General features: G+C 43.4%; 1 protein-coding gene across 2 annotated transcripts in view; it reads left to right on the forward strand.

Annotated features, from left to right (window-relative positions):
• The window catches only part of ENOX1 (ecto-NOX disulfide-thiol exchanger 1), a 2,146,160-nt gene that overhangs the window by 1,629,604 nt on the left and 489,236 nt on the right, over window positions 1-27,320 (forward strand). For both annotated transcript variants that reach the window (XM_069205418.1, XM_069205419.1), the window contains one exon: window positions 19,336-19,569. In XM_069205418.1, coding sequence (XP_069061519.1) covers window positions 19,336-19,569 — 234 coding nt within the window. The remainder of the gene's footprint in view (window positions 1-19,335; window positions 19,570-27,320) is intronic.

Here is a 27,320-nt window from a genome sequence, read left to right on the forward strand (position 1 = left end):
CCCCCCCGCCAGCAGCAGATAACTAGGTTTCTTATCCCTTCGTGGTGAAAGGGGAGGGGCATTGGGGATGACAGCCTCGGAGGGGAGTGCACAGAGCACTCCCCTCGGAGTGCATGTGTGTTTGGCCGGCCGGCCATCTCTCAGTTGCCGGGCTGGATGGAGCCTGCACAGGCTCCCAGTCTGCCTGGGAGCACCATGGCTAGGCACTGCCAGCCAATCCTGATGCTGCTTTGAGCAACGTCAGGTTTGGCAAGAGGGCAGGCTGGGAGCGTGTGCTTGCAGTTGGTGAGTCGAGGGACAGAGGAGCGGCAGCAACGGAGGAGGTAAATGTTTTCTTTATTATAATTTTTTTAATAATAAGTGTCCGTCTCCCCCACCTTCCCTGTGCACTGCACCCACCCCGCCCCTTTAAATAGGAGCAAGCCGCGACTGGATAGAGCCTCATAAATGTACAGGATGTCATACATTATTATCTACATGCTGTCAGAACATGTTCAAAAATCGACCCCCTAGTTAAAAACAAAAGACTTTTTAAATGTCAGATATTTATACAGTGTATTCAATACCATGTAAATATACATCAACATAGAGTGTAGTGCAGAGAACATTTGTATTGACGCAGGACAAAAAGTTGATAGACTTATCACAAAACACTGATGAAGCAATTAATATTGCACTTAAAGATGAAGACCCAATGCTCTTACAATGTTCTTCCATAAAGGCCACTCATAGTAGCATGGTGGCAGTAGTGATGGCATTGCTGTTACATGTTTCATTCGCTGTGCTCATCTTCACCTCAGTGCCGACTGAATTATATAAATACTGCTTGTCCCTAGTCCTTACTTGTATTAAGGCCTTTGTTGATGGAGTCAAACTTATCTATCCAGAATGGTTCTCTTTTGGATAGTGTATTGAACTTGTCGCTGCCTTGTGGACCCTAGGCGATCCACTATATCACCTGCCACTAAGGCCCAGATTTAGGAGGGTCTTGTGCCATTCCAACACCACATTAGCGTAATTTTGTTTTACGGTAATGTTGTATTGGAAGGCTAGATATGCTGCACCATAATGACAAAGTGATACAATTCTTGCATTGCGCCACTTCGTAACCCCTTGCACCACATTATGCCTGCGCCAGGCATCATGTATGCAGGGGGGCCATTCTGTCGCTTGGTGGGGGCGAAAAAATGGCACAAAGAAATCTAAAAGATTTCTTTGCGTCATTCTTAATGGCACTCTTGGCGCCTGCTAAGAGCAGGCATTAAAGGGAGGCTCCCATTATTTTCAATGGGCCTCTGGTTGCTTTGCAGGATTAGCGTAAAAAATTATGAAGCTAGTACCCCTGACTACCACCATGGTGTGCTGTATTTTAAATATGGCGCACACATGGTGGTGTTAGGGGGCGCTAACCAGTGCAAGAAAAGTGGCACTGCACGGTGTGCACCGCCACTTTTCTTAAAGCTCCCTCTTAATGTCCTCGGAAGTGTGGTTGAATCTTCGAAATTGGAGCGCCAACCATCCCGCACTTGATCCAACTTCTGTATTGAAGAATTCTGCTTTTGACCTTTTGAGTAGTTTGACCCACGTATATGCAATCACATGCGCACCGGACATCCTGACTGTTGTAATTTGTAACATCGATAGTGCAGTCTTAAAGTTTTTGTGAACCAACACTTTTGTATTTAAATTGTATTTACAAGCAACACAGTTACTACACTTATAATGTCCAATCATTGCAGGTAGTCCCCAGAAAATGTGGAGGGTATTACTGGGGCCCTTGGTAAAGTAGCCTGCACTAGGGCATTTTTGAGATTCCTGCCTTTTTTTAAAGAAAAAATGGTTCTTCATTGGTAGTCTGGTGTTCTTTCACTAGGCCCCAGTGTCTTCTCATGATTTTCTTAATCTCACTGCTAGCTGAATTAAAGGCAGTTACACATACTAACTTATCCAGGTTACTCTCCCTTGTTTGTGGTTCTAATAAACATTCTCTATGGTTTTACCATGCTTTTTTAATGGCTCAACTCGCTAAACATCAAGGGTATCCTCGTTCTGCAAGTTTTTTTATGGGGATATCCAATTCCCTGGAGAAAAAAAAATCTCTTATGGTACAATTCCTTCTTATCGGCTGGCCCTCGGCACAATATCAATGCCCGGATTGCACAGGATGTTTCCTTATTCTGCACAACATATTAGTGTTACATCTCTTTCGGTTGTTTGGGGCTGCAGTTAGGACTGCCGTTCATACTTGCCTATAGTTGTTATGTGTTTTCACCCTGCTATTAGACATTAAAACGTATGTAGTAGATTTCACAATCTTCAACAAAAATAAAGGTCAAAGAAAATCTGAACTTCTGGAGATATGGGGCCTATGTAATGGTCTACAAGCATAGGTTCTAGGACTGCTTATGCGTAAAGATCCCCATTCACTTAAACCATCTTCAGTCACTCCAATGATACTTTGAGCCTTAAAATAGTTTAAAAAAACAACAAGGTGGGTATTCCAGTGTACTGGCCAACACGTTTGTAACTTTTAGAGAATGCGCTGGAAGATGTTTAACCTCTTCTAAAATTCGTGTTACCTTTCTGTTTCTTTGCTGCTTTTGGGGATCCTGTATTGGAGAATGCACCCTATGATGTGGCAGCCTTCTTGGCAAAGAGCTTGTGGAACGGTTCTTATTTATAGGATGGCAAATTCAGTGATGGCCAGTAAAGTTGGGCTTATCCACTCCCACAGCAAGACAACGTTCCCCAGAGCAGGATAGTTCAGGGGCACAACATCCTGCGTCAGGAAGTCTGTGGCATCCAGCATTAGCCCTCCCCATGAAGAAGCAAGGTACAGTGAGGGAAGAGTGGAGCTGGTAGTGAGGGGGGCAAGAGCACCACAGGAGTACAACACCTGTGGCAACTCCAGAACATTTTGAATGGTGTGACTCAGTCTCTTGAGGGTGATCAGTAGTCCACGTGGTGAGTGGGAGTTTGTTTTTGCCTTGTGCGCGCACCTGAAGCAAAGGACTGAAGACTTCCACTGAGTGATGGCAGTCCGACAACTGCCATCTGCGGCCCTTCATTTTAGTGAAGACCATTTCCTGCTGAAGCAAAGGAACATTGAAGCTGCCCTTTGTAAAATAAATAAATAAAAAAAGTTGCAAGCCTGAAAATGTGCAAAGTAGCAAGTCACCCAACTTAAATTCACACTTCTGCTCAAGACATTCATGTCATTATGTTCTGAGCATGAGAAGCTTTTTTGTGGTCTTTACAGGTGTGTCTGGATAGGCACTCCTAAGCAGTAATGACTGATGATGATCTAAATAGGGCACCTCTTACGTAAATCCTTTCTGGCTACCATGCCTGCAGCAGTCACTTACCTAACGTGAATCAATACTACTAATGTGATGTCTTGGTAGAGACAGAAAATTTCTGAAATTAGTAGGCAGACTATCACTCCCCATGGGGACCATGGTGGGTTGTACGTCAGCTGGTAAGGGTCCCCTCCAGCTGCACAGGCAGAGCAGAGACATGAAGATGGGTTGCTATTCAGCTTGGGCATGGCCCATCTGACTCCCCAGACCAGGGTGAGTGACTAAATGGGCCCAGGCTTATTGTCAGCAAGTTAAATATTTTCTCTAAATTGTAAGCATAAGGAGTGCAACATATGAACTCCTTTTCACAAGAGTATGTGCACAATGCACACCAACTCGTTTGCAAAAATGCATACAATTCCTATGCAACCTATATACAAATTGATCAAATTGCAAATTGCCAGCATGCAGGTCACAAAACCACCTACCTATGAACATTTATTGGGCAGGTCACAAATTAGTATCCCTGTGAATGGCTGTTAATGCAGGGCCTGTGAGGGACAGCAGGCCATAATCCCTGCAATTGCAGTTGCAATCCGAATCAGAAAACATTGTTTACTGTAAAAGAAGCACATGTCTGTTTCCTTGTTGGGTACATGTTTTTGGGCATATGTTTCCTGTTGGGTAAGACATTCTGGGAGTAGGCAGTGATCTCCAGGACCAGTGCTAGATACTACAGAGGCTGTCTACAAAAAGTTCCAGAGTGGGAGCACCTCCAGTGGGACAGCTTCTGATTTGTGCATCTGTTAACATCCCAGCGCGAGAGTTGGTACCTTTTCTATAATTTACAAAGACAGTTTTGGTCACAACACATTGATACACATGGTGCAACTTTCAATAGGAATGCACACCCATTGTCTTCCTCTTCCAAATTTCAAAAAGTAGAAAGTTGCAAAATGCATTGTCAGAACTAGGAAGGCTTTTGCAGCTTGCAGAATGCATTTGACCAATTACATCCTTGCAGTTTATAGCCACAAAGCCTGTGATTTTATAAATCTCAGGATTGGTGACCACAAACGTGAGTGATACATCAGGCCCCAAGTTACTCATTTTAAGTTAAACACCTCTGTTTATCATGTATCTAAAAACTTACACAGATTTTACCAAAAGGCCTCTGCGGGGTTTAGTGTATGCTGTGAGGATATCTCCACTTAGCATTGGTTTATGCCAGTCTTTGGCCCTGTTCATTGGATATTTTTGAAATATTGGAGGCTCTTTGACGGCAAAATATTGCAGAGCTTAGTACTGAGAGCATTGTTGAGCTTTACGGGATATGTTTCCAAGGAACCCTACAAACTATTCAATTTTATTAGTACACTATAGAATTGCACTTGGATAGTTTATGAATCCCAGCCCAAGTTGGTAATAGATTAGAGAATCCATGGGGGCCAGATGTACGAAAAAACCAAATTGCGAGTTGCAATTTGCGAGTCCTTCCGACTCGCAAATTGCAACTCGCAATTTGGTATGCAGTACGGTGTCTCAGACACCGACTGCAACTCGCAATGGGGTCGCAATGACCCACCTCATGAATTTTCATGAGGTGGGTCGCAAATTGCGGCCCCATTGCGAGTATAGGCACTCGCTAACATGGAGGCCTGCTGTAGTCAGCAGGCCTCCATGTTAGCGACCTGCTTTTAAATAAAGCAGTTTTTTTTTTTTTTTAATGTAGCCCGTTTTCCCTAAGGGAAAACGAGCTGCATTTCAAAAAATCCGAAACCTTTTGTTTCGGTTTTTTCAGGGCAGGGAGTGGTCCCTTGGACCACTCCCTGCCCTGAAAAAAATTTTTGGGGTCCATTTACAAAGGGGGAGGGGTCCCATGGGGACCCCTTCCCGTTTGCGAATGGGTTACCATCCACTTCAAGTGGATGGTAACTGCGACTCCATTTGCGACCGCATAAGCGGTCACAAATGGAATTGCATACCATTGCGAATCGCAAATAGGAAGGGGACACCCCTTCCTATTTGCGATTCGGAAATGCATTTTGCGAGTCGGTAACGACTCGCAAAATGCATTTCTGCATAGGAAACACGCATTTGCGAGTCGCAAACGGCAAATTTTGCCGTTTGCGACTCGCAAAGTGCTTCCTACATCTGGCCCTAACTTATTGCTGATGCTAATGTAGTACAGAATCATAGGATAAGGGAAATTCTTCATAGGCATCTCGCATACTATTTGGAACCACATGATGAAATTTTCTGTAGTAGAATATTGAAATGTAAGGTAATAGCTGAGCCAAAGGTAACTATTTGTTCTTTTCGTCAATTTAATGACTCTTTGTCTGTGTCTCAAACAAGCTATGGTATCAGTAAAGTCTATCTTATTACAACCTACAGTGTCCAGCATCATAAAGTAATAAAAAACGTACATGAACATTAGAAAATTTGGAAGTTAGTTGAAGATCTGAAAATCAAACAAGAAGAGACCAGCAATCACATATGCATGACTAAGATTACTAGGAGATCAGCTGGTTCTGAACCACTTCAAGAGAGGATGTACGAAAAAAGAAAAGGAAGAAACGTGTTACAGGCACAATAGAATGGTGGCTTTATACAGTGTTGAAAATGTAAGGCCTACAGGCGTAGAAGGAATAACACACAATGCAAGGTGTTGCAGAAAAGAGCCAAGGGTTAGATATGATACTGAGTTTGTCATGCTATATTCTTGACGGGCCTTGCCCAATGAAGTGCATATGCAGCATGGTAAAGAAAGTCAAGATATGTATCTTGCACTACGTGCAAGGCTGTATGAGCAAAGACCACACGAATCCACAGCGGCAACATTAATCTTTTAACTTTCTACATAATGGGCATGGAGAGAGGAAGAGATGCACTGAGGCATTTCTTGAAAATGAGGTCAAGAATGATTTTGGAAATAAAGTGTGTCTCATTATGGTCATAAACGGAGGAAGAAATGTGCAGCCATTGTACATGAGAACTATATAAATTACTGCAACAGTGGAAGAGAAAAATGGAAAATATAGCATACTACAGATAAAGATGTTTGCATAAGTAAAAGTGAAAAGTCCTATTTAAGGGAAGAACCACAAGCGAACTGCAGTAACAACTGAACTGACATTGGTGCACTTGAAAAAGGGAAAACTGTGGGTGTGCATGCCAAACAAAGGGAAGTGTACACTCTGGTAAGTTATAAATGGCATAATTTGAGATGTCTTGAATGCATCAACAGAGATGCAAAATATAGAAACAGGGACTCAAAAGAAGTGGAATCATGAAAGGCAGATGAAAATAGTATAATCATTACTTGTGTTAATCCACACTCTTAATGACACTCCAACTATGAGACAGTGCCTTGGAGTACATTACATAATGAAATCAAATAACATAAACAGTTTCATATTTGGACTTTGTGGAAACAAGTCTACATGTCCATACAATGTATATGTATCTATATTTATTAAGAGAAACAAGGTAAAATCAAGAGAAACAGTATTATATTCGGGAGCTTTAGAAGAATTGGGATTTAATGTAAGAACTAATTGATTTGGAATGTGATCGACTGGCCTGGTTAAATCAAAATTGTACAGTGAAAGAAAAAGGCATTAAATATAATTTTTTCACATTGCATCAAGACATAAGAATAATTTAAGGACAAGTAAGCGCCAGTGTTCATTATCAGGAATGCAGAACTCTTGCATTGACCTAGAAGAAAGGCATGCACTGAGTGTATATAAAAACTACTATAATGTCCACAAATACACTAAAAAAGTATATAAATGCAAGTAGTTGGCCTATAATAGGAAACATTGAAAAGTATGAAGGAAGAAAAAGATATAGGAGCCCCAGACCAGAGAACAGTTCTGCAAAACAGAAACATGTCTCCTTTTGTTTTTTTGTAGCAATTTATTATGCAATAACATGGGAAGCCAACCCCTCATGCCAACATTCATTGATGCACTGGACTAACAGACACTTGATGCCTATTTCACCTATGGGAGAGGTGCCTTACATGTCACTCCAGGGTACACAACACCATCATCATAGACTACTTCCTACTTTCCACAACAGAGAGCCACAAAGTGACAGCATCACAAATCCTGACCCAAGGACTCTCATACCACTCCCTGGTAGTCATTCATATGACATAAAGGCACTACAGGCCCCCCCTGCGATGCAGACTGGCCATCTGGTCACTGCAAGGCTAAGCATGCACAACCCACATAGGAGAGAGGGATCATAGACTCCTACTTTACCCAGAACCATAACTCCACAGGTTCACTGGGTGTCCTATGGGAGGATTTTGAACTGATCATTTGGGGGATATGATAAGTTATTCAACTGGTAAGAAGATAGAAAACATCAAAGGACACATGATCTGGAGTCCCAGATTCTTGATCAGGAAATGCATTACTTAGAAAACACAGAACCGAGGCTACGCAGAATCCTGACCCACGCTCAAGTGCTACTACAACACACATTGCTAGATGAGGCAAAGAACATATGGCTCGCCTCATAAACATGCCTTTACAAATGGGGAGACAAGTTGAGCAAGCTCCTCCACCATCTTGCTCCTAAATACAGCACAATACCCTGAATACGTACATGCTAAACTGACAGGTAAAAAATTTCTGGTGACAAAGCATTTTCCATCCACTTTGTGCGGTTACTCTGTACTATTTGCAAGGAGGGATGTATTACCCCAAGCACATGTCGACCGGTTCGAGTCCGACTTACACCTTTGGACTCTTTTTGATGCTGAAAAGCAATCCTTGGATGGGGATCTCACAGCTGGTGGACGCTTACTGCCTTGAGCTGGTGAATTCAGGGCAAACACCAGGTCCTAATGGGTTCCCAGGAGAATTCTTTAAATTCTTCAAGCACAAACTGAGTGACGTTCTGGACGTGGTCCTGAAGGAATTGGTAAGGACTTTGTTGTTGCCCCTGATTTTTGTACTGTGGAGAGTCTAGTGATCCCAAAACTGGGACGTCCCCTGGAGAAATGTTCCTTAGACCGCCCCATCTCCCTCCTCAATACAAAGGTAAACATTATCTCCAAAGCAGTGACCACTTGCTCCCAGTAATGTCTTCACTGGTTCACTCAGACCAAGCCAGAATCATACCCAAATGAGCTACTCGACATAACATCAGGAGGCTGATGAACTGGAATGGGTGGCAGCAATTCTGCTCGCTGGTCTCAATACGCTTTTGACTCAGTGCAGTGTCCATACCTGTTTGCCTTTCTTTGCCGCCTAAACTTTGGGCCCAAACTCGTTACTTACATTCAACTCTTGTATACAAACCTGATGGCCTGGGTCTGCATAGGGTCTGAAATAGTGGAACCATTTGCGGTTTGCCACAGCGCAAGACAGGAGTGCCCACTGTTGTTCACTATTGCCAAGAAATCGCTGTCCAAGTGACTCCATATCGAAGCTCAGATAAAGGGGTTCAAATAGGGTCTGGAGTCTCAGACAGGGTAGCCTTATATGCCAATGCTGTCCTGATTTTTTGGACAGACCCAGAAAGCCCTGGTCCACAGACTCTCCAAATCTCTGGGACATCTGGCCTCTACATTAAACTTGCTAAGTCCTCAGTTTAACCACTTTTATTGTACACCCAGGGATTGGAATGTGCAAATGATCTATAGGTTGCTTAGCACGGCTTCAAATACCTAGGAGTATATGTTGTCCGACTGCTCCCACTGCATGGGAAACCAGCATTGAACCACTAATAGTCACACTGAAGGTAGACATCTGAAAATGGTCAGCCCTTCCCTTTTTCCCCTAAAGGTCACTTAGCCAACTACTTTTTGTATACCAAAGGCAAAACTACTCATTCGGTCTAACCTACTCCTTTTTTCACACAATACCGTCCAAGCCCTGCAGCTTACTGTGGAACCAAGAATCCCCCTGTATCACCCTCAATAAATGCTTTAAAAGCACATATAATGTATGACACCAAAGGAAACCCAACCTACACATCCAAGAAATGGGTACGCCAAGGAACTCTATAAACACCTCCTCATTCATGGAAAAAAACACAACTCCCACTCCCCCGGCATCCAGGGTGGTGATCCGGATGTGGAGGGCCACTCTGAGGGACATGGGAATGGCATGGAGGCTCACAGAACAAGCTCCGCTTTGGGAGGGATTGGTGATACCGCAGGTGGCAGTCCTGGAGGGATTTCGAAAATGGCACACAATAGGCATTTCCACCTTAGGGGTGATGGAGGCCACAATACTTAAATCATGCCAGACTCTAAAGCCAAGTATGAACTACATCATACCAAATTCTACTGTTACCTACCACTGCGACATGCACTGACGCCTTGTATTTTGAGCCTTGAAGAGCTCCAGGAGTTTAATCCCCCAGAAGCAAAATTACTCATGGGGGACTTGGCAAGCAAAAAGTAACACTGGCCTATTGCTCAGTCAATCAATCAATCAATAAAATATTTTTTTCAGAAACATAAAAGCATCCATAAAACAACTACATACTACAAATAAGAAAAAAATTGAAAATTCATAAAATTCCAGAGTTAAATGCATGCAATACATAATAATACAGTACAACATACAAGCAGTAATGATCGGCAAACATTTTTAGCAGCATAGACCTGCGTGCCCTCACAGAGAATTTAAAAAAGGACTCCATGTGCAAATTAGCATCCTTTTCAAGTAAGAGTTGTAAGATCCTGAAAACAAGTCTATATTGACCCAAACTGCAGCAATACTTTTTCAAAAGAGGTAATAAGCACAGTTTCATATATCATGCATAACATTTACAAAATAACGTAAAATAAATCGTAGATTGACCACACATATTATCACACAGACAGGGCACAGCTTCCAAATTATGCATATAACCCAAGGGAAAGCAGAGCAAGACCTAAATCGGAACAATGAAGAATGCTTCCAGTGACCATGAACACTCCAAATATAGTCAGTGGAACAATCAGATGTATACAGGTCTAGGTACTTGACAACAGTTGCCTTATCCACTAGTGATTTGCCCACCTCATTTCCTCAAGATTAAAAAAAGCCTTAGCCATACACTTCATAATAGTGTTAATACATGTTGTAGGATCCTTAAAAAACGGTTCCATTGCAATTTCACTGTAGACAGCCATTACATAAGCGATCCCTGGAATCCGTAGGCCTTTGTCTAAGGAAAGACAATCAATTAATATTTCCTTTGTTAAGAGAGTCTCATCATTTTTCCAGACAGGAAGCCATAATAATGCAGGTTGACCCTTAATCTGGTCTTCAATAAAAGAAAGCCCAAGTACCTTATGGCAGATAAAATTTGATTCAGATGGGGAACAGATAAAAGTTTATGAAGAAATCTATTTTCTTCACTTGGAATAGCTGCACAGAGAGAAATTCCCCACACCTCTGCCCCATACATGGCTATTGGAATACATTGAGATTTGTAGATTCCCAATAAAGGGTTAAGGCAGCCTCCCCCAAAGGTTGGGGAAGACTACAAAGAGACCCATTGGCCATGGAAAATTTAGTGGAGCGATGTGCAAGACTGAAGGACCAAGAACCCTGAGCAGAAAAGTAAATACCCAAATATGGAAAGGTGTTAATACTGCTTAAGGAATGGTTATCTATTACCATGGTTGAAAGGGATCTGCACTTCAGGCCACAAGACATAAAATGAGATTTGGAAAAATGTGTGTGTAGATCTAATGACAACATAAAGTTAACAAATTAATGTACAAGGAGAAACACCCTTGGCGTCCGCGACATGATCACTACGTTATCCCCATACAATAGTAGGGGTGATGGGCTACCTTTTGTAATGGGAATGTCTGAAGTAACATGTGCTAATGCCGGGTATAGATCATTGATGTATAATATAAATAAAAGAGGGGCCAAGACACATCCCAGTCTCACTCCCCTTTGGATGTCTATATCACCCAACACCTCCCCCCCTGCGTTGATACACACCCTTGCCTTCATCTTCTCGTGCAGGTGGGCCACAAAATGGACCAGCACTGGATCTAAATTGCCCCGTGTGATAAGCATGTGCCATAATTTGGCTCAATTCACACAATTGAAAGCCAAGGCTAAATCCATGAATGCTAAGTACAGGGGTACTTGTTTGGCCATAGTATATTTCCCTAAAATCAGGTTGAGGTAACGCATTGTTCAATGGTTCCTACCTTATGCCTGAACCAGTATTGACAATGATTTAAAACTGATTTGTAGGCCACCCACTCTTTTCATCTATTATAAATGATTCTCCCCGATATTTTGACAGTTGAATTGATCAGTGACACCGGGCACTAGCAGTCTGGAAGTGGCCAATCCCCTTTTTTGAAAATGGGCACTATTATTGAGGAGCTCCAGGTACTAGGTAAAGAGACATGGGCAATGCTATTAAAGACAATCATATGAAGGGGAACCCAAAAAAACACTGGCTTTGATCAAATCCATGGGGACCAACCAAACCCGGCACCTTACCACCACAACTATCATTATTGGCTTCCTCGACTTCTGTTGGAGTAGTCAGGAAGCAAGATGCTAACTGATAATCTATGAGGAGCTGGAGAAGCTGCAAGGATTATGCTTAGGTGTTCCCCCCTTACACTGATAGAAATATGGGAAGTAACGGAGCAAGGAGGCCTATGGTTGTGTTTCAGTTTAGACATAGTGGCCCAGAACAAATTACTATTGCCAGATTTGGATGCCTGAATTAATACATCCTATTGAGATGCAACTAACTTCTGACAACATTGACGCAGAAAAGCATTCCAGGCAGAATGTCTAGGTTTAGTTGCCAGTTTTAATCTAAGTGCCCTATTTGCTTAGTTAAACCACCTCGTAGTAACTGGTGTGGACAGATAAGTTTCAAAAGAACTTTCCGAACTCCCTGAGAAAGATCAATAAAAACAGCCACGCCCAGCAAGCTGTGGGGCTCTTTGGATAAACAGAGCAACACTAATTCCTAATTAACCCTGATTAGTGTGGTAAGAAACTGGATAGGGTCTCGCAACAGCCACACCAGCTTCAGATTATCAGTGGTTAAATGCACATTACAAGCCCCGATGACCCTCCTAAATGTTTCCTTGAGGTGGGCCGCCAGCGTAATTTTGATGGGGTGGTGATCACCATAACTAGAATGTATCACCATGCCATGTGATAATAAATCCTCCAGATTGGGTGTTGTAAGGACATAATCTATAATAGAAGGGCTCCCTCTCCCCCTGAACGTTGGAACCTCTCTAAAATGGGAATCCACAATATCCAGGGCGTTGACCATGTCAAGCGGGGAAAAAAGCACAATTATTTCTCTACTACGTGGGTCTATGTCAGCTCGAATTATAGGGCAGGACAATAAGCTAAATACCCCAAGATTTTTAGGGAGTCACACATTAAAGTCTTCTGCCAAATATAAATATAACATTTGACCAATGGACGCTAAACTCTCTGCTAAATTGGTGATAAAATTAAACAAGGGGGGAAATCTTGTGTATGGTATACCAACAAAATAGTTATTATAAAAATTAATGATATTCAGATTAAATTCGTATTTAATAACTAAGCTCTGAAAACTACAATCATGAGTGTTAAGATTTATGACGTGTCCCCTAATAGCTGTATTAATCCAGATTGTCAACACACTTGAGGCACGCCCACTTTGTGACGGAGAGGAAGAGATGTTAAAACATTAGAATTCATCAGCACATACAGGTACTAAATCCGAAGTTTCTTGAAATAAAATAATATCATAGTTTTTAATAAAGGTTACCCAATCTGGAGAGTGTAATTTAGAACTGAGACCAGCCATGTTCCAATTTTGTATTTTGAGTGGTGTGTTGCAAGCTGTGATAACACAAAAAATGCTACTACAGGGCTCTGGATTGTCAGCAATTATTCACCGGAGTATGTCCTCATTAAGAGGAACAAAAAGAATGTGATACTGATCTCTCAGAACCATTCCCACTCACAACATCTACTTTGGGATTATCAGGCATAAAAAGGGGCAAAAGCAGGGCATTATTTTAAAATACCTGCACACACATAAGAGGGCACCCCTTGAGTCAGTCTACATTTTCTAAATCACTAAGGCCCTCATTCCGACCTCAGCAGTCTTTTAGAAAGACCGCCGAGATCCCACCGGACCGAAGACAGCCAGTGTTGGCGGTCTTCCGCCAACCAGATTATGACTGGTGGCGACCCTCTGCCATTTTTTTGACGGAGAGCCGCCAGCAGCCATACTGGCGGTCGGTGGTGTAGTGGAGGCTGCCCCTTCGTCACCGCCACATCATCAGAACACTGCCCACCGAATTATGTTCCAGTATTCGGCGTGGCGGTGTTCTGGTGAAAGCGGTGCTGGTGGCGGAGCAGCCCCCATGAATCCCGTTCCCTCCTGGATGAGCACCGAGTCAGGTAAGGTGATTGTCCGACAGGGGAGGGGGGTGGGGGTGTGTTGTGTGGTGTGTGCGTGAATGGGGGTGTGAGTATGAGTGTTTAGAGGGGGGGTGTGGGTGCGTGTATGTTTGCGGGGAGTGTGATGTGTATAGTGGAGATGTAATGTGTATGTATGTGTGCATGTGTGCATGTGTGCATGTATGTGCGTGTGTATGTGTGTGAGTGGTGTGTGCCTACGTGAGTGGGGGGTATGTCTGTGGGGCCCATGGAGGTCAGGGTGGGGGGGGGGCCCTACCACTTTTGGGGGGTGGTAGGGGAGTTGTGAGTGTTGGGGGAGGACTCTTGGGAGGGGGGAATTTGTTCCCTGGCACTGATAGTGCCTACCACCATGGTTTTCGTGGCGGTTCAAAAACGACGAAATCTATGGCGGTATGCGGGGTCATGATCCCGCAGGCGGACTAGTGACGGCCACCGTGGCGGACTGTGTGATACATTGGCAGTTTGGCATGTGCCAAACCGCCAGTGTCATAATGGGGCGGTAATTACCGCCAGCCTGTTTGTGGTCCTACCGCCCACATTACACCGTCCGCCACCGTTGTAATGAGGGCCTAAATGCTGAAAACGCATTCCTACAAGGTGTGATTCTAGGGTAACTTGACAACTGAATGTGAGCGCCCTAAGAATGGGTGAGGGGGGGCGAGAAAAAACCCAAGAGGTAAAACAGTAACATTCTATGCAGTATGTTACGCACACTTATGGATCTTTTTTTAATTTATAACAATGACATCGCCTGAAATGTTTTTCTTAGTTTGCCCCAACCAGCCCACTTTTCTTACCATCAAGATCTCATTCTGAACCAATGCACACAATTGTTTGTATTTGAACAGCCAAAAGCTCACCTTTTTACGAAGCTTGGCCAGTCATTAGAGGAGGGACCCCTACCTAAATTAAAACATATTGTCAAGCTGCAGGAAAAAGGCTCGAGTACAGGCAAAAGTGCCAGCGCAGTTCCCAACAGGCGGAGCCAATCGACCAGCTAGAGGCTCAGGGCAACGTGCGGAGGTGGACTGCAAACCGTTTTTTAAGCTCAATGTTATTAGATGCAACCTTAGTCATAGTATGTGGATGAGAACAGGGCGCAGCCCAGCGAGGCCCCCAGATGGCAATGATATATTACATGTACTCGTCTGACCTGTACATATGGAATTGTTCGGTAGCAACGGGTCACAAACAACATTACATTTACAGCGTTACTTGGACAATCGGGCTGTACGTGATTAGAAGCAACACGCTAAAAGCCCTTGATCTTATCCAAATGATCTATCAAGGGTTTCAGTTTGCTCTCGATTATATCACCAATTTTAGTACACAAAGTATCCCAAAAAAGAAGATCAGATAGTAGAGTCACAAGTCTCACTATCAGAGTCCCTTGTCAAAATGCTTGGGGTTGTTAGCGGTTGGATCCAAGAAGATAACTGTCCATTTTCACTCTGGCGAGGTGGGGCTCTTTCTGTTTAACTACCTCATTCTTGCCCGACTGACGTTTCCTTTTAAGGGCTGTAGCCAATGCCATCTGTTGCCCAGGGGGATGACTCGATTCAGATATGACAACCACATTTTAGGAGAGGGCAGCATCATTGGTGGGACTTGTCAGGATAACTACTGACCCAAAGGCAACTGACCTCTGTCCCCCTGAAGTGGACCTGTGCATCAGTACCAGCAGCAACATGAAGAGATTGAAGCAATGATGCCCCATAATTAACAGAAAGTCTGCACTCAGTCAGATCTATCTCATTGGCCAGGATTCCAACAATGCTTTACAGCATACTCTCAATAGAAACAGAGAAGCACACAGCAGCTGGGTCCCCACCAACCTTGCATTTCCCCATAATGGCAGTGGTGTCAACTTCTCACCTTCACAGAGCGTAGTAGTTCTTATCTGTAGGGCCTCGCCATTAGTAGGATCCCAGGATGAGCTTGGAATGGGGTGGCCCAGCCTTGTCTGGCTGTGGACAGGTGCAGATCGGCTTGCCCTTGGCCCAGGCTTTGTCTGGGCAGCACCCACACACATCCCGCATGCATCCCCCCACTCGCTACGGTACTGACTGCCTCCTTAAATACGCCAGATGGTGCCCCGACTCCTTGGAGGGTCAAGTTGGAGACAGGGCAAAACAAAAGCCTCCTGGAACATAGTGTCCCCTTCAGAATCAACGAGTCCAAATCACTCAAAACAAAGATCCTGCCGCTGTAATATTTGGTATTTCGTCTTTATTGCCCTCCTGCTGCTTCCTCAGGATTTACCAGGAAGCTCTCTGTTTCCCAAACAGCACCTCACATAGCAATCAGTCTGTCTGGGCCTCGCTATGTAAGAATAATGGCTGAGAATGCGCTTGAGTAGGCACACCAACCTGCCCGAAGGTGAAGCACAAAAAAAAGAATGTTGCTGTCATAGGTCACTTGACTGACACATTCACTGCAATCAGCTTAGCCTGAGGACACGACTTAGGGCCCCTTACGGATGAAGAATGGGTGGAGGCGAGAGCTTCGCTGTGAATTTGGCAATCACACCATGGTTCCGCCTCATTCAGCTGGAATACGTACACAGAACATACCTCACAAGACACAAACTATGGAAAATGGGAGGAATTGCCTCCCCTAACTACCTTCAGTGCACAACCACAAAAAGGAGTATTACTGCACACTGAATGGGGCTGTGTTATGCTGTGAAAGCTGTTGTGGATTGAAGCCTGGAATTGCCTATGTAATCTTAGTTTCTCAAATTGCAACTTGCTGCTGCCATGTGTTATATCCCCCCACACCGAATATAAAACTAGCAGAAATGTGGCCACACATTGGTACTTCAAATGTAAATTTTGACAAGCTGAGCAGACTAAAGGCGCTATTGTTTAAAAAACATGCAGCTCTGACACCAGCCAGTGAGACCAACTTGCAAGGTCATCAGTAGAGATACAGTCCTTATTAAATACCAGCTTCCCCAATCATTTTGGAGAGTTGGTGCGCAGATGTTTCAACACATCCAGCATTGCAGGAATTGTGCACTTTTTTAGTCTGTTGGTTCTGGATTTGTTAGCACCTTCCAGACCATACATGGAGTGATGCCTTCAGCCATCCGTGCACTCTTTTCAAGTGTCTTTGGTGGATTCCCAATAACTTTGGCATTGATTGGCGGCATTCTGCTGTTGCTTTTTTTTATACGCAGTGGCTGTCCCATTGCAGCAAAGCAGAGTACTGGAGCTCCCACCAGCCCACCTGTGTCATGATCGCATGATGCAGTACTTCAGAGCTTCACTGCTGGAGGCCTGGGGCCTGTGCCCTTTTACCTTCATTTGTATTCTGATTTCATTTATTGTGTTTTATTCATTTTAGTTAGCCTGCTTTCAGAGGGGATGTTTTTATTTTCTAATCAGCTGCGAAAGCATTGTTATTATTATTCTGTGCACAACATTTCACCATGTACCTCTATTCAAGGATGACGAGTCCAAGTACATGGTAATCCAGAGAGCAGTTGTCGCCACAAGAGTTTGCAATCAGTCAGACATTTGCCCACATCAGGCCTTTTCACAGAACAAAAATATTTTTTCTTATAAAAAAACAATGTGTAGGCTATGGGACAACAGGGAAGTCATTCCAGCCAGGATTATGTCCACACTGTATGCCATTTCATTGCTGACCTCAGCCCTGTCTCCACAGCCAACCTAGGAGAAGGTGGGCAGACCCCTTTCCTTCAGGAAATGGGGGTGGGTGCTCCTCTCATGGATTAAGTACGAACAGATTGGGCTGTCATCGCTATGCTCTCGCCTAGGAGTTAGGTGTTTAGGTAAAATTTGTCTATGTATGTTACTCCAATATATTGCCACTGTTTATTTTCTTCTCACTGGTCACCAGTATTCTAATACTGTGATGCCTCATTGCCCTAATAATTGCAGGTCATATATTTTATCGTAGATTGCAGTCTTTTCAATAAATGTATTGAAAACCATCCTGCATCTTGCTCTTTGCCTATGTGTGTGTGTATGAGAACTTTTGTTAATTGAGAAAAAGGGGTGAGACTTGTCGACCACAACTTCCCCTGAAAAGCTTGTCATGTTTCAGGCTGCCACAAATCACCTTTTCTTTCAGGTCGGGGTGAGGTGCTGCTAGCTGGCGGAAAGGGTTGGGCCAACAGCTGGCAAGACTGTGTGGCATTGACTCAGTCACCCACAACAGTGGTGCTGCCGCCCCAATCCAGCATTCTTGTTCTAACAACAGAAGTCCTATGACAGAACAATATAGGGGGTGGGTACTTTTTTTGTCCTTGGGGGAGGCTTGTGCCTCAGGACCCGAAGCTGGTTCTCCTACAAATCACCACAGGTCTCGACGAATATCAGCACATGTTGATATTGTTATGTATGGGTCTGACAGTGGCAAAGAGAGATGTAGCTTGCCACTGGAAGGACAGTGATCCCCTCTCTATCGAGGCATGGCGCAGTGTCCTGACTGGTGCGTGAGTAGAGACAAACCAATATACAGGGGCTGACCCCAAAAATATGGAAAAATGTGGAAGAAATTGGAAGAATATTGAGGTATTACTGTCACAACAGGGCACTCTCAAGCTAAGACATTAGAAATGGAAATCCGTATATGACTGTATATGGTTGGTCCTGGAGGGCCCAAACCCAAGATACTAGCAGCAACAAGGAAAAGTCTGTGTGGGGGCTTTAGGAGTAGGGAGGACGAACAAAGGGACATTGGGGGAAAACTGCTTATGGTACATTGTTGCCATCCTGTCCTATATTCAGTGATGGAACCTGTTGTATTAAACAACCAAAAACAATAACATGTTACTTTAAAAAGTAACACATTGCATAGAAGCAGGAACATTATAATCACCAGTAACATCAAATAGGTGTGCGTTTAGTCAAATAAAATTCCCTGTGCAGACACCAGTAAGGTTGCCCTGAGCCTCACATGATGCCAGTGTGATGAGCACAAGGAAAGTGCAAGCTGTTTAAACAGAAGCACGCGAGAACAGGGTCAGTTTATGGGCTTCAGATCACAAATAGGGTATTTGGTATTTGTATGGACCATTTGCTGTAAAAATGAAACAAATTGTATTTGCATTGACCGAACAATGCAAAAACCGCATTTGTACCAATCAGTCTGTGAAAATACCAGCACAAATGGCAGAGAAAAATTGCACGATATTAGTATAATGGTAATTGATCTATCTGGTAACACGAACCTTGGCAAACTTGAGAGAAACAACATTGGTATTTTAAATGTTCATCAGATGTCTCTGATAAAAGGATATTGACTTGTTGTTTTAGCATTTCTAACCTAACATTCATTTTAATAAACCTACAGGAAATTGTATTGATCATTGTTCAGATCTGAAAACCTTATTAGAAACGAGGATAAATTAGATTTCAGAATGTGGCAACAGACGACAGAGTTTTTTAGTAGTCAAGCTTCATTTACCATTTATCATACTAAAAGGCTCTTTTTGTATAGCTCTATTTCACTTTTCTAACTTTTGCTGCCACCAATGACACCCCTACATTAAATGATGAATGGCTTCTTCCATGAGACAGGAAATACAGAATAAGTACACATTTTGTTTTTCCTCTTGTTTTCAGGTTACCGCATGAGATTAGGATCCAGCACAGACAAGAAGGATTCTGGTCGTCTTCATGTAGACTTTGCCCAGGCCAGAGATGATTTTTATGAATGGGAATGTAAACAGAGAATGTTTGCCAGGGAGGAACGCCACAGGCGTAAACTGGAAGTGGATTGGCTGCGACCTCCCTCTCCTCCCGTAGTAATGCATTATTCTGACCATGAGGCCAATGTGCTGGCTGAAAAATTAAAAGGTATGAATGATTATTCTTGTTCATTTTATCCACCACCACTGCATCGTGTTTGTAGGTGCTGAAGACTTATTTGTTGTCATTTATCATGGTGGAGATGGGAAGCAGACACTTATTAACCACTTCTAAAGGAGGATTAAGTAACTATCAATCTCTTATTTGATCGGAGAGACACACTTTCTATTTTAACAAAATCGTTCAGCCCCATGATATTCAAAAGAGCATTTTCCAAGTCATCATAGAGTTGATGGATACTTCTAATGTGTTACCCAAATATGCCCCTTCTGTAAATTAGAGTGGGAAATTAAATGTTTTTTCATTGATAAATTGGATACCAATACAAAAGAGGTTGATCCTAACACCTCTCGGTGTGTTTCACATATGAATAGTTGTAGTCCATCATGCCTTAGATTCCAACTGCTTTTGTAATCACTTTTCAATGATTTTTTGAATAATGAAATCTGCTTTAACTTTGACCCCCTATCTACCAAATATTTTTGAATCTCTAGCTTCTACAATTAGCCAGCTCTCCCGTGCTCTTTTAAACGATTCCTTAAGTAAGGACTCTGTTCTCACCAGGTTTTAAAACGTTGCTATTGTTCCCTTGCTTAAGAAGCCAGGCCTGGATCCAAAATGTATGAACAATTTAGCCCTACCTGTCTTCTGCCCTATGATGTGAAGGAGTTGCAAACGTTTGTGGCTAAGCTTATCTGACCTCATCTGGCTACTCATAATGGGCTGAATATGATACAAACGTGGTTCCAATCCTGGCTACAATATGGAAATCATCCTGGTCTTTAACCTGGACAATCTCAGTTTGGACTTGGACAGCGCTCCCATTAGTGCACTGATCCTATTGAACGTGTCTACTGCTTTCAATGTGGTGAGCCAGTCCATCCTTGTAAACCATTTGGGGCAGCTGTCATTGGGGGCACAGTACTGAAGTGGCTTCACTCTTTTTTACCGCACATCATTATGCCACTTTTTCCATCGCAGACAGCAAAAGTCCAACATGGGGTACCTCAAGGCTCAGCCCTTATTCCCTACCTTTGCAATGTATTCATGGGATTAGACAGAGTTCATTTTAAAATTCTGTGCTTGTTCCATGAAGCATTGCATGGTGCAACACCCGCTTTTATTAACAATTATTTACAATGCAATAGGTCTCGCCTTTGCGAGAGTTAGAGCTGTTGGCATTGTAAATGACAATGTCTTTTACCTATGTGTTTTTGTTTAGAGTGTTGTGGATGTATGTGGGGCGGAGTGGAATTATGTGGGTTGGACTGGAATTGGGAGACATTATGATAAACACTGGGAAGGCTTGTATGACATCTGATGCATTCCTCAGACAATCTGAAACCCACATGAAAGCATGTTATAAAATTATCCGAAGCCCATGTGACCTTAAAAATATTAATAGACCTATACCACTAGAGTGACCAAATAACATGGCATGGATTTATGGTTAAAGACAACCCCTTGATTGAAATGCTACGAGGTTTTGTGTCTCAATCAGACTTCATTTAGGCTGTCCACATGCTTTGTCCAAACAAAGGGTCATAACGTGTTAGTAAATAATGGTTTGCTTTACACTCCTACAACGCGTACTCTTTCCTCCAGCTCCAGGGTGGCTTAAGTCCAATATCTAGGTAGGATGCTTGGTTTTAAATCAGGAAGTGTTGTCACTAGCTGTCCAGTACAAGCTACATGAGTAAGACGAACACGTGGCTTCTGAAAAATAGCACTTACAGCCTCTATTTATACTGCAATAAATAGTTCACCAAGTATGCATAAGAGAAAGCCATCAGTGTAGTAAACAGTAGCTGGGACCCAAGGAGGTTGAGCGCTGGGAAAAATACCGATTAATACAAGTGACACAAGTAGGGACAGAGGCAAAACTATCCTACTTTAAAAGCGAAACCAGTGGACAGTCTGGAAAGACAGAAAAATTACACTAACTTGGATTCGGCCTTGTTGAAAATGACACTAAATTATTACTTGTGCAGCAAGCCTTTTTCTCCCCTGTTTATTTCGACTAGGCCAAAGTGAAGGTAGAGCTTAGATAACTAAAAAAGAGAGGTTATTGTATTATGCTACTAGTATTTGTATAGTGACTGGTACAATTAGTGTAGATTTGTAGGGCTTACAATCTCTGGACATCTTCTCAGCTCTGTACAAATACTGTATGAAATAAATGTGACTAAAGTTTTCAAAGTAAAACGCATCTATGTGTTGAGCTAAATTAAAAAAGAACACCCTCAACAAAGATACACTCGATACATAGATTCTCGGGATTCTGAAAAGTGCAGAGAGCAGCAGTTTTGCGAAAGATTAAAAAAATATATTTTTTCTCTAGGGAAGTGAATCCGCATTCTTAATTGCCCAAGCTACAACCAAAAACTCATGGTCTTACAGAAAGTGTACATTTCAAAATGAAGCAACAGGGCTCTTAAACCAAATACCGCTTGCAAGCTGAGATGTTGTCATTGCACTTCAGTTGTTCACAAAGTAAGCAGCGTTCAGGAAGGAGATGGTGGACGGGTGAAGCTGCGAATTGTGAGGCGGTTGGGTGACAGCACTCAACACCAGACAGCACAGAAATGTTATTATCTAACAAAATTACACATGCTGACTTCTGCAGAGCAGTGCTGGGGAAAAGAAAGGCTCGGTTTGGCAGAGCGCTGCAGGGCTGACATAAAGCACTGGGCTGTTGTGTGTAAATAAACCAATTTTTTTTTTTTTTAAAGAGGAAGCAGCTTGCAAGACATGTTGTCATGGCACCTCATTCGTGCACAAAGTAAGCAGCGCTGAGTGAGAAGGTGGGGGGCAGGTCAAGCTGGAATTGGGAAGAGGGCTGGGCGACAGCATGCCACACCAGAAAGCACAGAAATGTTATTACCTAACAATATTACTCACTCTGACTTCTGCAGATCAGTGTGGGGACTGAGTTGAAGCACCGCGCTCGCTGGGGAAAAGGAAGGCTCACCTTGGCAGATAATGAGCTGCAGTGTGTGAAAAGTAAAACAGTTTCATATAAGACGCCCGTCATGAGCATGAGCGTGAAGGAGACGCACAAAAGGAAAAAGAAGTTCGCTCGCAGTCAAACTGATCTACAAAAGTGCAATTAGCCATGTAACAGAGTCGATGTCCAACGCGGTAGCCAAACCGCCCTAAGGAGAGACAAAAGTAGAGCATTTATCAATGAAAACAAAGGATTTTTTAGGGCAATCCCAGGAACGAGCAATAGTGATGGGCGTGAGGTGGGCGTGGTTAAAAGCCCAACACGTCGTAAAAGCAGTTTTTGCATGCTGCTATGCTCAACCTAAAAAGTACCTCCAGAGCTATGTTCCTGAGGGGCAACTGTGATCTATGTCAAGTCACTTGATGAAAATCCCAAGGGTGCTGTTAGACCTGACAGCCTTAGTGGTCACCCCTAACCTTTTGCCTGCCTCCCTCCACTTTTTGGACCCTGTTTTTGCTGGTTTTAGGACTCAGCACACTGTACCACTGCTAACCCGTGCTAAGGTGCATATGCTCTCTCCCTTAAAACATGGTCACATTGGTCCATACCCAATTGGCTTATTTAATTTACTTATAAGTCCCTAGTAAAGTGCACTATATGTGCCTAGGGCCTGTAGATTCAATGCTACTAGTGGGCCTGCAGCACTGATTGTGCCACCCACATAAGTAGCCCCTTAACCATGTCTCAGGCCTGCCATTGCAAGGCCTGTGTGTGCAGTTTCACTGCCAATTCGACCTGGCATTTAAAAGTACTTGCCAAGCCTAAAACTCCCAATTTCTACATATAAGTCACCCCTAAGGTAGGCCCTAGGTAACAGATAGAGCAGGGTGCTGTGTAGACAAAAGGCAGGACATGTACCTGTGTTGTTTACATATCCTGGTAGTGTAAAACTCCTAAATTCGTTTTACACTGCTGTCAGGCCTGCTCCTTTCAAAGGCTAACATTAGGGCTACCCTCATATACTGTTTGAGTGGTAGCTCCTGATCTGGAAGGAGTAACAAGGTTATATTTAGAAGGGCCAGAATGGTAATACAAAATCCTGCTGACTTGTGAAGTTGGATTTAATATTACTATTTTAAAAATGCCACTTTTAGAAAGTGAGCATTTTTCAGCACTTAAATTCTTCTGTGCCTTACAATCCACATCTGGCTGGGTTAGTTGACAGCTCCCTTGTGCATTCACTTAGACAAACCCAAAACACAGGATGCTCAGCCTCACTTGCATACATCTGCATATTAAATGGGTCTTCCTGGGCTGGGAGGGTGGAGGGCCTGACACTTACATGTCAAAGGACAGTAGCCTGCCCTCACACAAAGGACTGCCACACCCCCTACTGGGACCCTGGCAGACAAGATAGAACTGAAAGGGGACCTTGTGCACGTCTAAGCCACTCTTTGAAGTCTCCCCCACTTCAAAGGCACATTTGGGTATTTAAACAGGGCCTCTGCCCCTACCAACTCAGACACTTCATGACAAGGCACTCTTGTCACAGACACTTCCTGGAGAAGAACCTGAACCAGAACCTGCAACCTGCCAAGAAGAACTGCCTGGCTGCCCAAAGCACTCACCTGACTGCTTTTCTGAGAGGGACTGCTGCCTTGCTGGTGCCCTGCTCCCTTGATGCTCTCTGTCTGTGCTGAAGAAGTGCTCTCCAAGGGCTTGGATAGAGCTTGCCTCCTGTTCCCTGAAGTTTCAGGACCAAAAAGACTTCATTCCTCCAAGAAGAACTCCCTGTGCGTGGAAATCGACACACAGCCTGCAGAAAATGACGCTCAGCCTGCATCGCGGTGAGAAATTCACCGCACGCCGAACCAGAACGACGCAGCCTGACTTCGCAAGGAGAAGATCGACAAGCACCAGCATAATGACTGGAAATTCGACGCACGGGCCACTGGATCGTCGCAAAGCCGAGCCGGAACATCGCAGCCTGACTTTCTGAGAGAAAACGACGCAGTGCCTGACGTGCAGTAGAAATTTCCACGCAACCCCACCCGATCGTCGCAGCCCTTGTGACTTCGTCCTGCAAGCACCAGGTTTCAAAGCATCATCCCCGGGGCGTCCAAAAACCCCGCAACCCGAAGAGGATCCTAGTCCGCGTGCCGGAAATCTAGGCAAAGCCTTTCCTGCGTGAAAAGTAAATGACGCTTTGCCGCGTGCGGCCCGAGAAATCGACGCACACCTCCCTGTTTTCCATGCATCTCCTCCTCTGCGGTTCCTTGTGGAGATTTTGAACGCAAACCAGGTACTTTGTGCTTGCAAGAGACATTTGTTGTTTTTAAGAGACTAAAGACACTTTATATCATTTTTACAGTGATATTTCAACATATACTTATTGCATCTTAATTGTTTTGACCTGCATCTTAGTAGATAAATATTATATATTTTTCTAAACACTGTGTGGTGTATTTTTGTGGTGTTCTACTGTGTTATAGCAGGATTTATTGCACAAATACTTTACACATTGCCTTCTAGGTTAAGCTTGACTGCTCAGTGCCAAGCTACCAGGTGGTGGGCACAGGATAATTTGGATAGTGTGTGACTTACCCTGACTAGAGTGAGGGTCCTTGCTTGGACAGGAGGTAACCTGACTGCCAACCAAAGACCCCGTTTCTAACAGGTGCATAAGAGTAGATCTGGCAGAAGAAGTTTTTCTCACTGCTTGCCTAAGCTTTGGACTTTTCTTCCAGGGTATCTGCACTCGGAGGGCTCTTTGACCACATGTAAACATTGTTTGAAAACCTGGCTTTTTCCTTTTGGCTGTTATCGGTAGTTATCATATTCTAGGTGCCTGGAGACTGCCGGTGATACTGTCTTAAAAATGACTATTAGCATAGCATAACATAATTTGTTCACATGTATATCTGCAGGAATACCCATACTTCCTGTGTGTAAGTGACACATCAGCTGCCAACTAAACAATCACTGAGAACTAACTATAGGTTTTGCATGAAGATTTAAAGAGCATTATGCTGATTTATACAGTATCAAAAAGCTATGTGATTTTATACTTTTGAGTATATTGGCAACTCTACACAGATGTTTCTGCTGTTCCTCAAGGTCACTGTGGAGTTCAGGAGGACATGAAAAAACGCCTCATTAAAATGCATTCCAGTTGAAGGGAAAAGATGTTAACGACAAAGATTAGAATCTACTACTTTTTATACACTTGGATAACATTTCTTTCAATTCAGGATGTTTCAGTACTTCTAGATTTAGGCACCAAACAAGAGTTGATTATGGGAAGCTTGGCATATTTACAGGGTGCAAGACTAGAGGATGTCCCAGGAGAGTAGGTAAGGGAAAAACCAAAGCGTAGCTTGGCATAATCTAGGAAGTCAAGGGCATACCAAATGTCAAGCCTAAAAATACTCTTATGTGGAGAGCACCAAGTATACATACTGCTTTAAGGTGCTGATATGAATACTGGACGGTTCCTCTAGAACTGCGGGGGTGGGATCTCAAATGGTGCAGGGACTCAGTTCAGTGCACATTCTGAGATAGAGATACCCTATGGACCATAATCCTAACATGAACCCACCAAGCTATTCTTTGCACAGACAGTGTTCTTAGGTTAATTGTCAGCAGTCCCATGAAACGAGTTCAGAGACACTGTGATAATTAAAACAATTTGTCTTGCAGACAACACACTCAAACATTGCACTAAGACTGTAGTTCCCAACCTGTTGACTTCTGTTGACCCATATTTTATCATTACTGGAACCTGGGGACCCTCACTGAAAGCTGGGGACCTAGGGCCAGATGTACGAAAAAACCAAATTGCGATTTGCAATTTGCGAGTCTCTGCGACTCGCAAATTGCAAGTCGCAATTTTGGATGCAGAAAGGTGTCTCAGACACCGTCTGCAAGTCGCTATGGGGTCGCAAAGACCCACCTCATTAATATTAATGAGGTGGGTCGCAAATTGCGGCCCCATAGCGACTATGGGCACTCGCTAACATGGAGGCCTGCTGACGTCAGCAGTCCTCCATGTTAGCGACCTGCTGCTCAATAAAGCAGGTTTTTTTTTTTTAAATGTAGCCCGTTTTCCCTAAGGGAAAACGAGCTGCATTTTAAAAAAAAATTAATTTTTTTTGGGTGCAATCACAAACTGGAAGGGGTCCCATGGGGACCCCTTCCAATTTGCGATTGTGTTACCATCCACTTGAAGTGGATGGTAACTGCGATGCCATTTGCGACCGCATATGCGGTCGCAAATGGTATTGCATACCATTGCGAGTCGCAAATAGGAAGGGAACACCCCTTCCTATTTGCGAGTCGCACATGCATATTGCGAGTCGGTAACGACTCGCAATATGCATTTGTGCATTGCAAACCCACGTTTGCGAGTCGCAAACGGCGATTTTCGCCGTTTGCGACTCGCAAAAGGGTTGCTACATCTGGCCCCAAATCTGTTAATACTATTTAATTTTCTAAGCTGTTGCAGCCCCCCTGAGGAGGCCGACCCCCAGGGGTCCCCGGACCACAGGTCTGGAACCGCTGCACTGTGAAATCTGGGCTTGTAGTTTTAAAAGTTTATTTTAAAAATCTTGATTTGGTGCAAATGAAATTAATGGTAATGACACAGAATAGGATTGCAGTTATATTTGTAACAATTAAAGAGAACAACAGAAACATTTTAAACATGTTTGCAAGTAAGAAAGCACCCTAGACTCTAGTGCTATTTTTAATCCCTACACTAATTTAGTAGGCTAAAACATTAAATAGCATCTCT

The sequence above is a fragment of the Pleurodeles waltl genome, chromosome 8 (genome assembly GCF_031143425.1).
Source record: "Pleurodeles waltl isolate 20211129_DDA chromosome 8, aPleWal1.hap1.20221129, whole genome shotgun sequence".
Classification (NCBI taxonomy): domain Eukaryota; kingdom Metazoa; phylum Chordata; class Amphibia; order Caudata; family Salamandridae; genus Pleurodeles; species Pleurodeles waltl.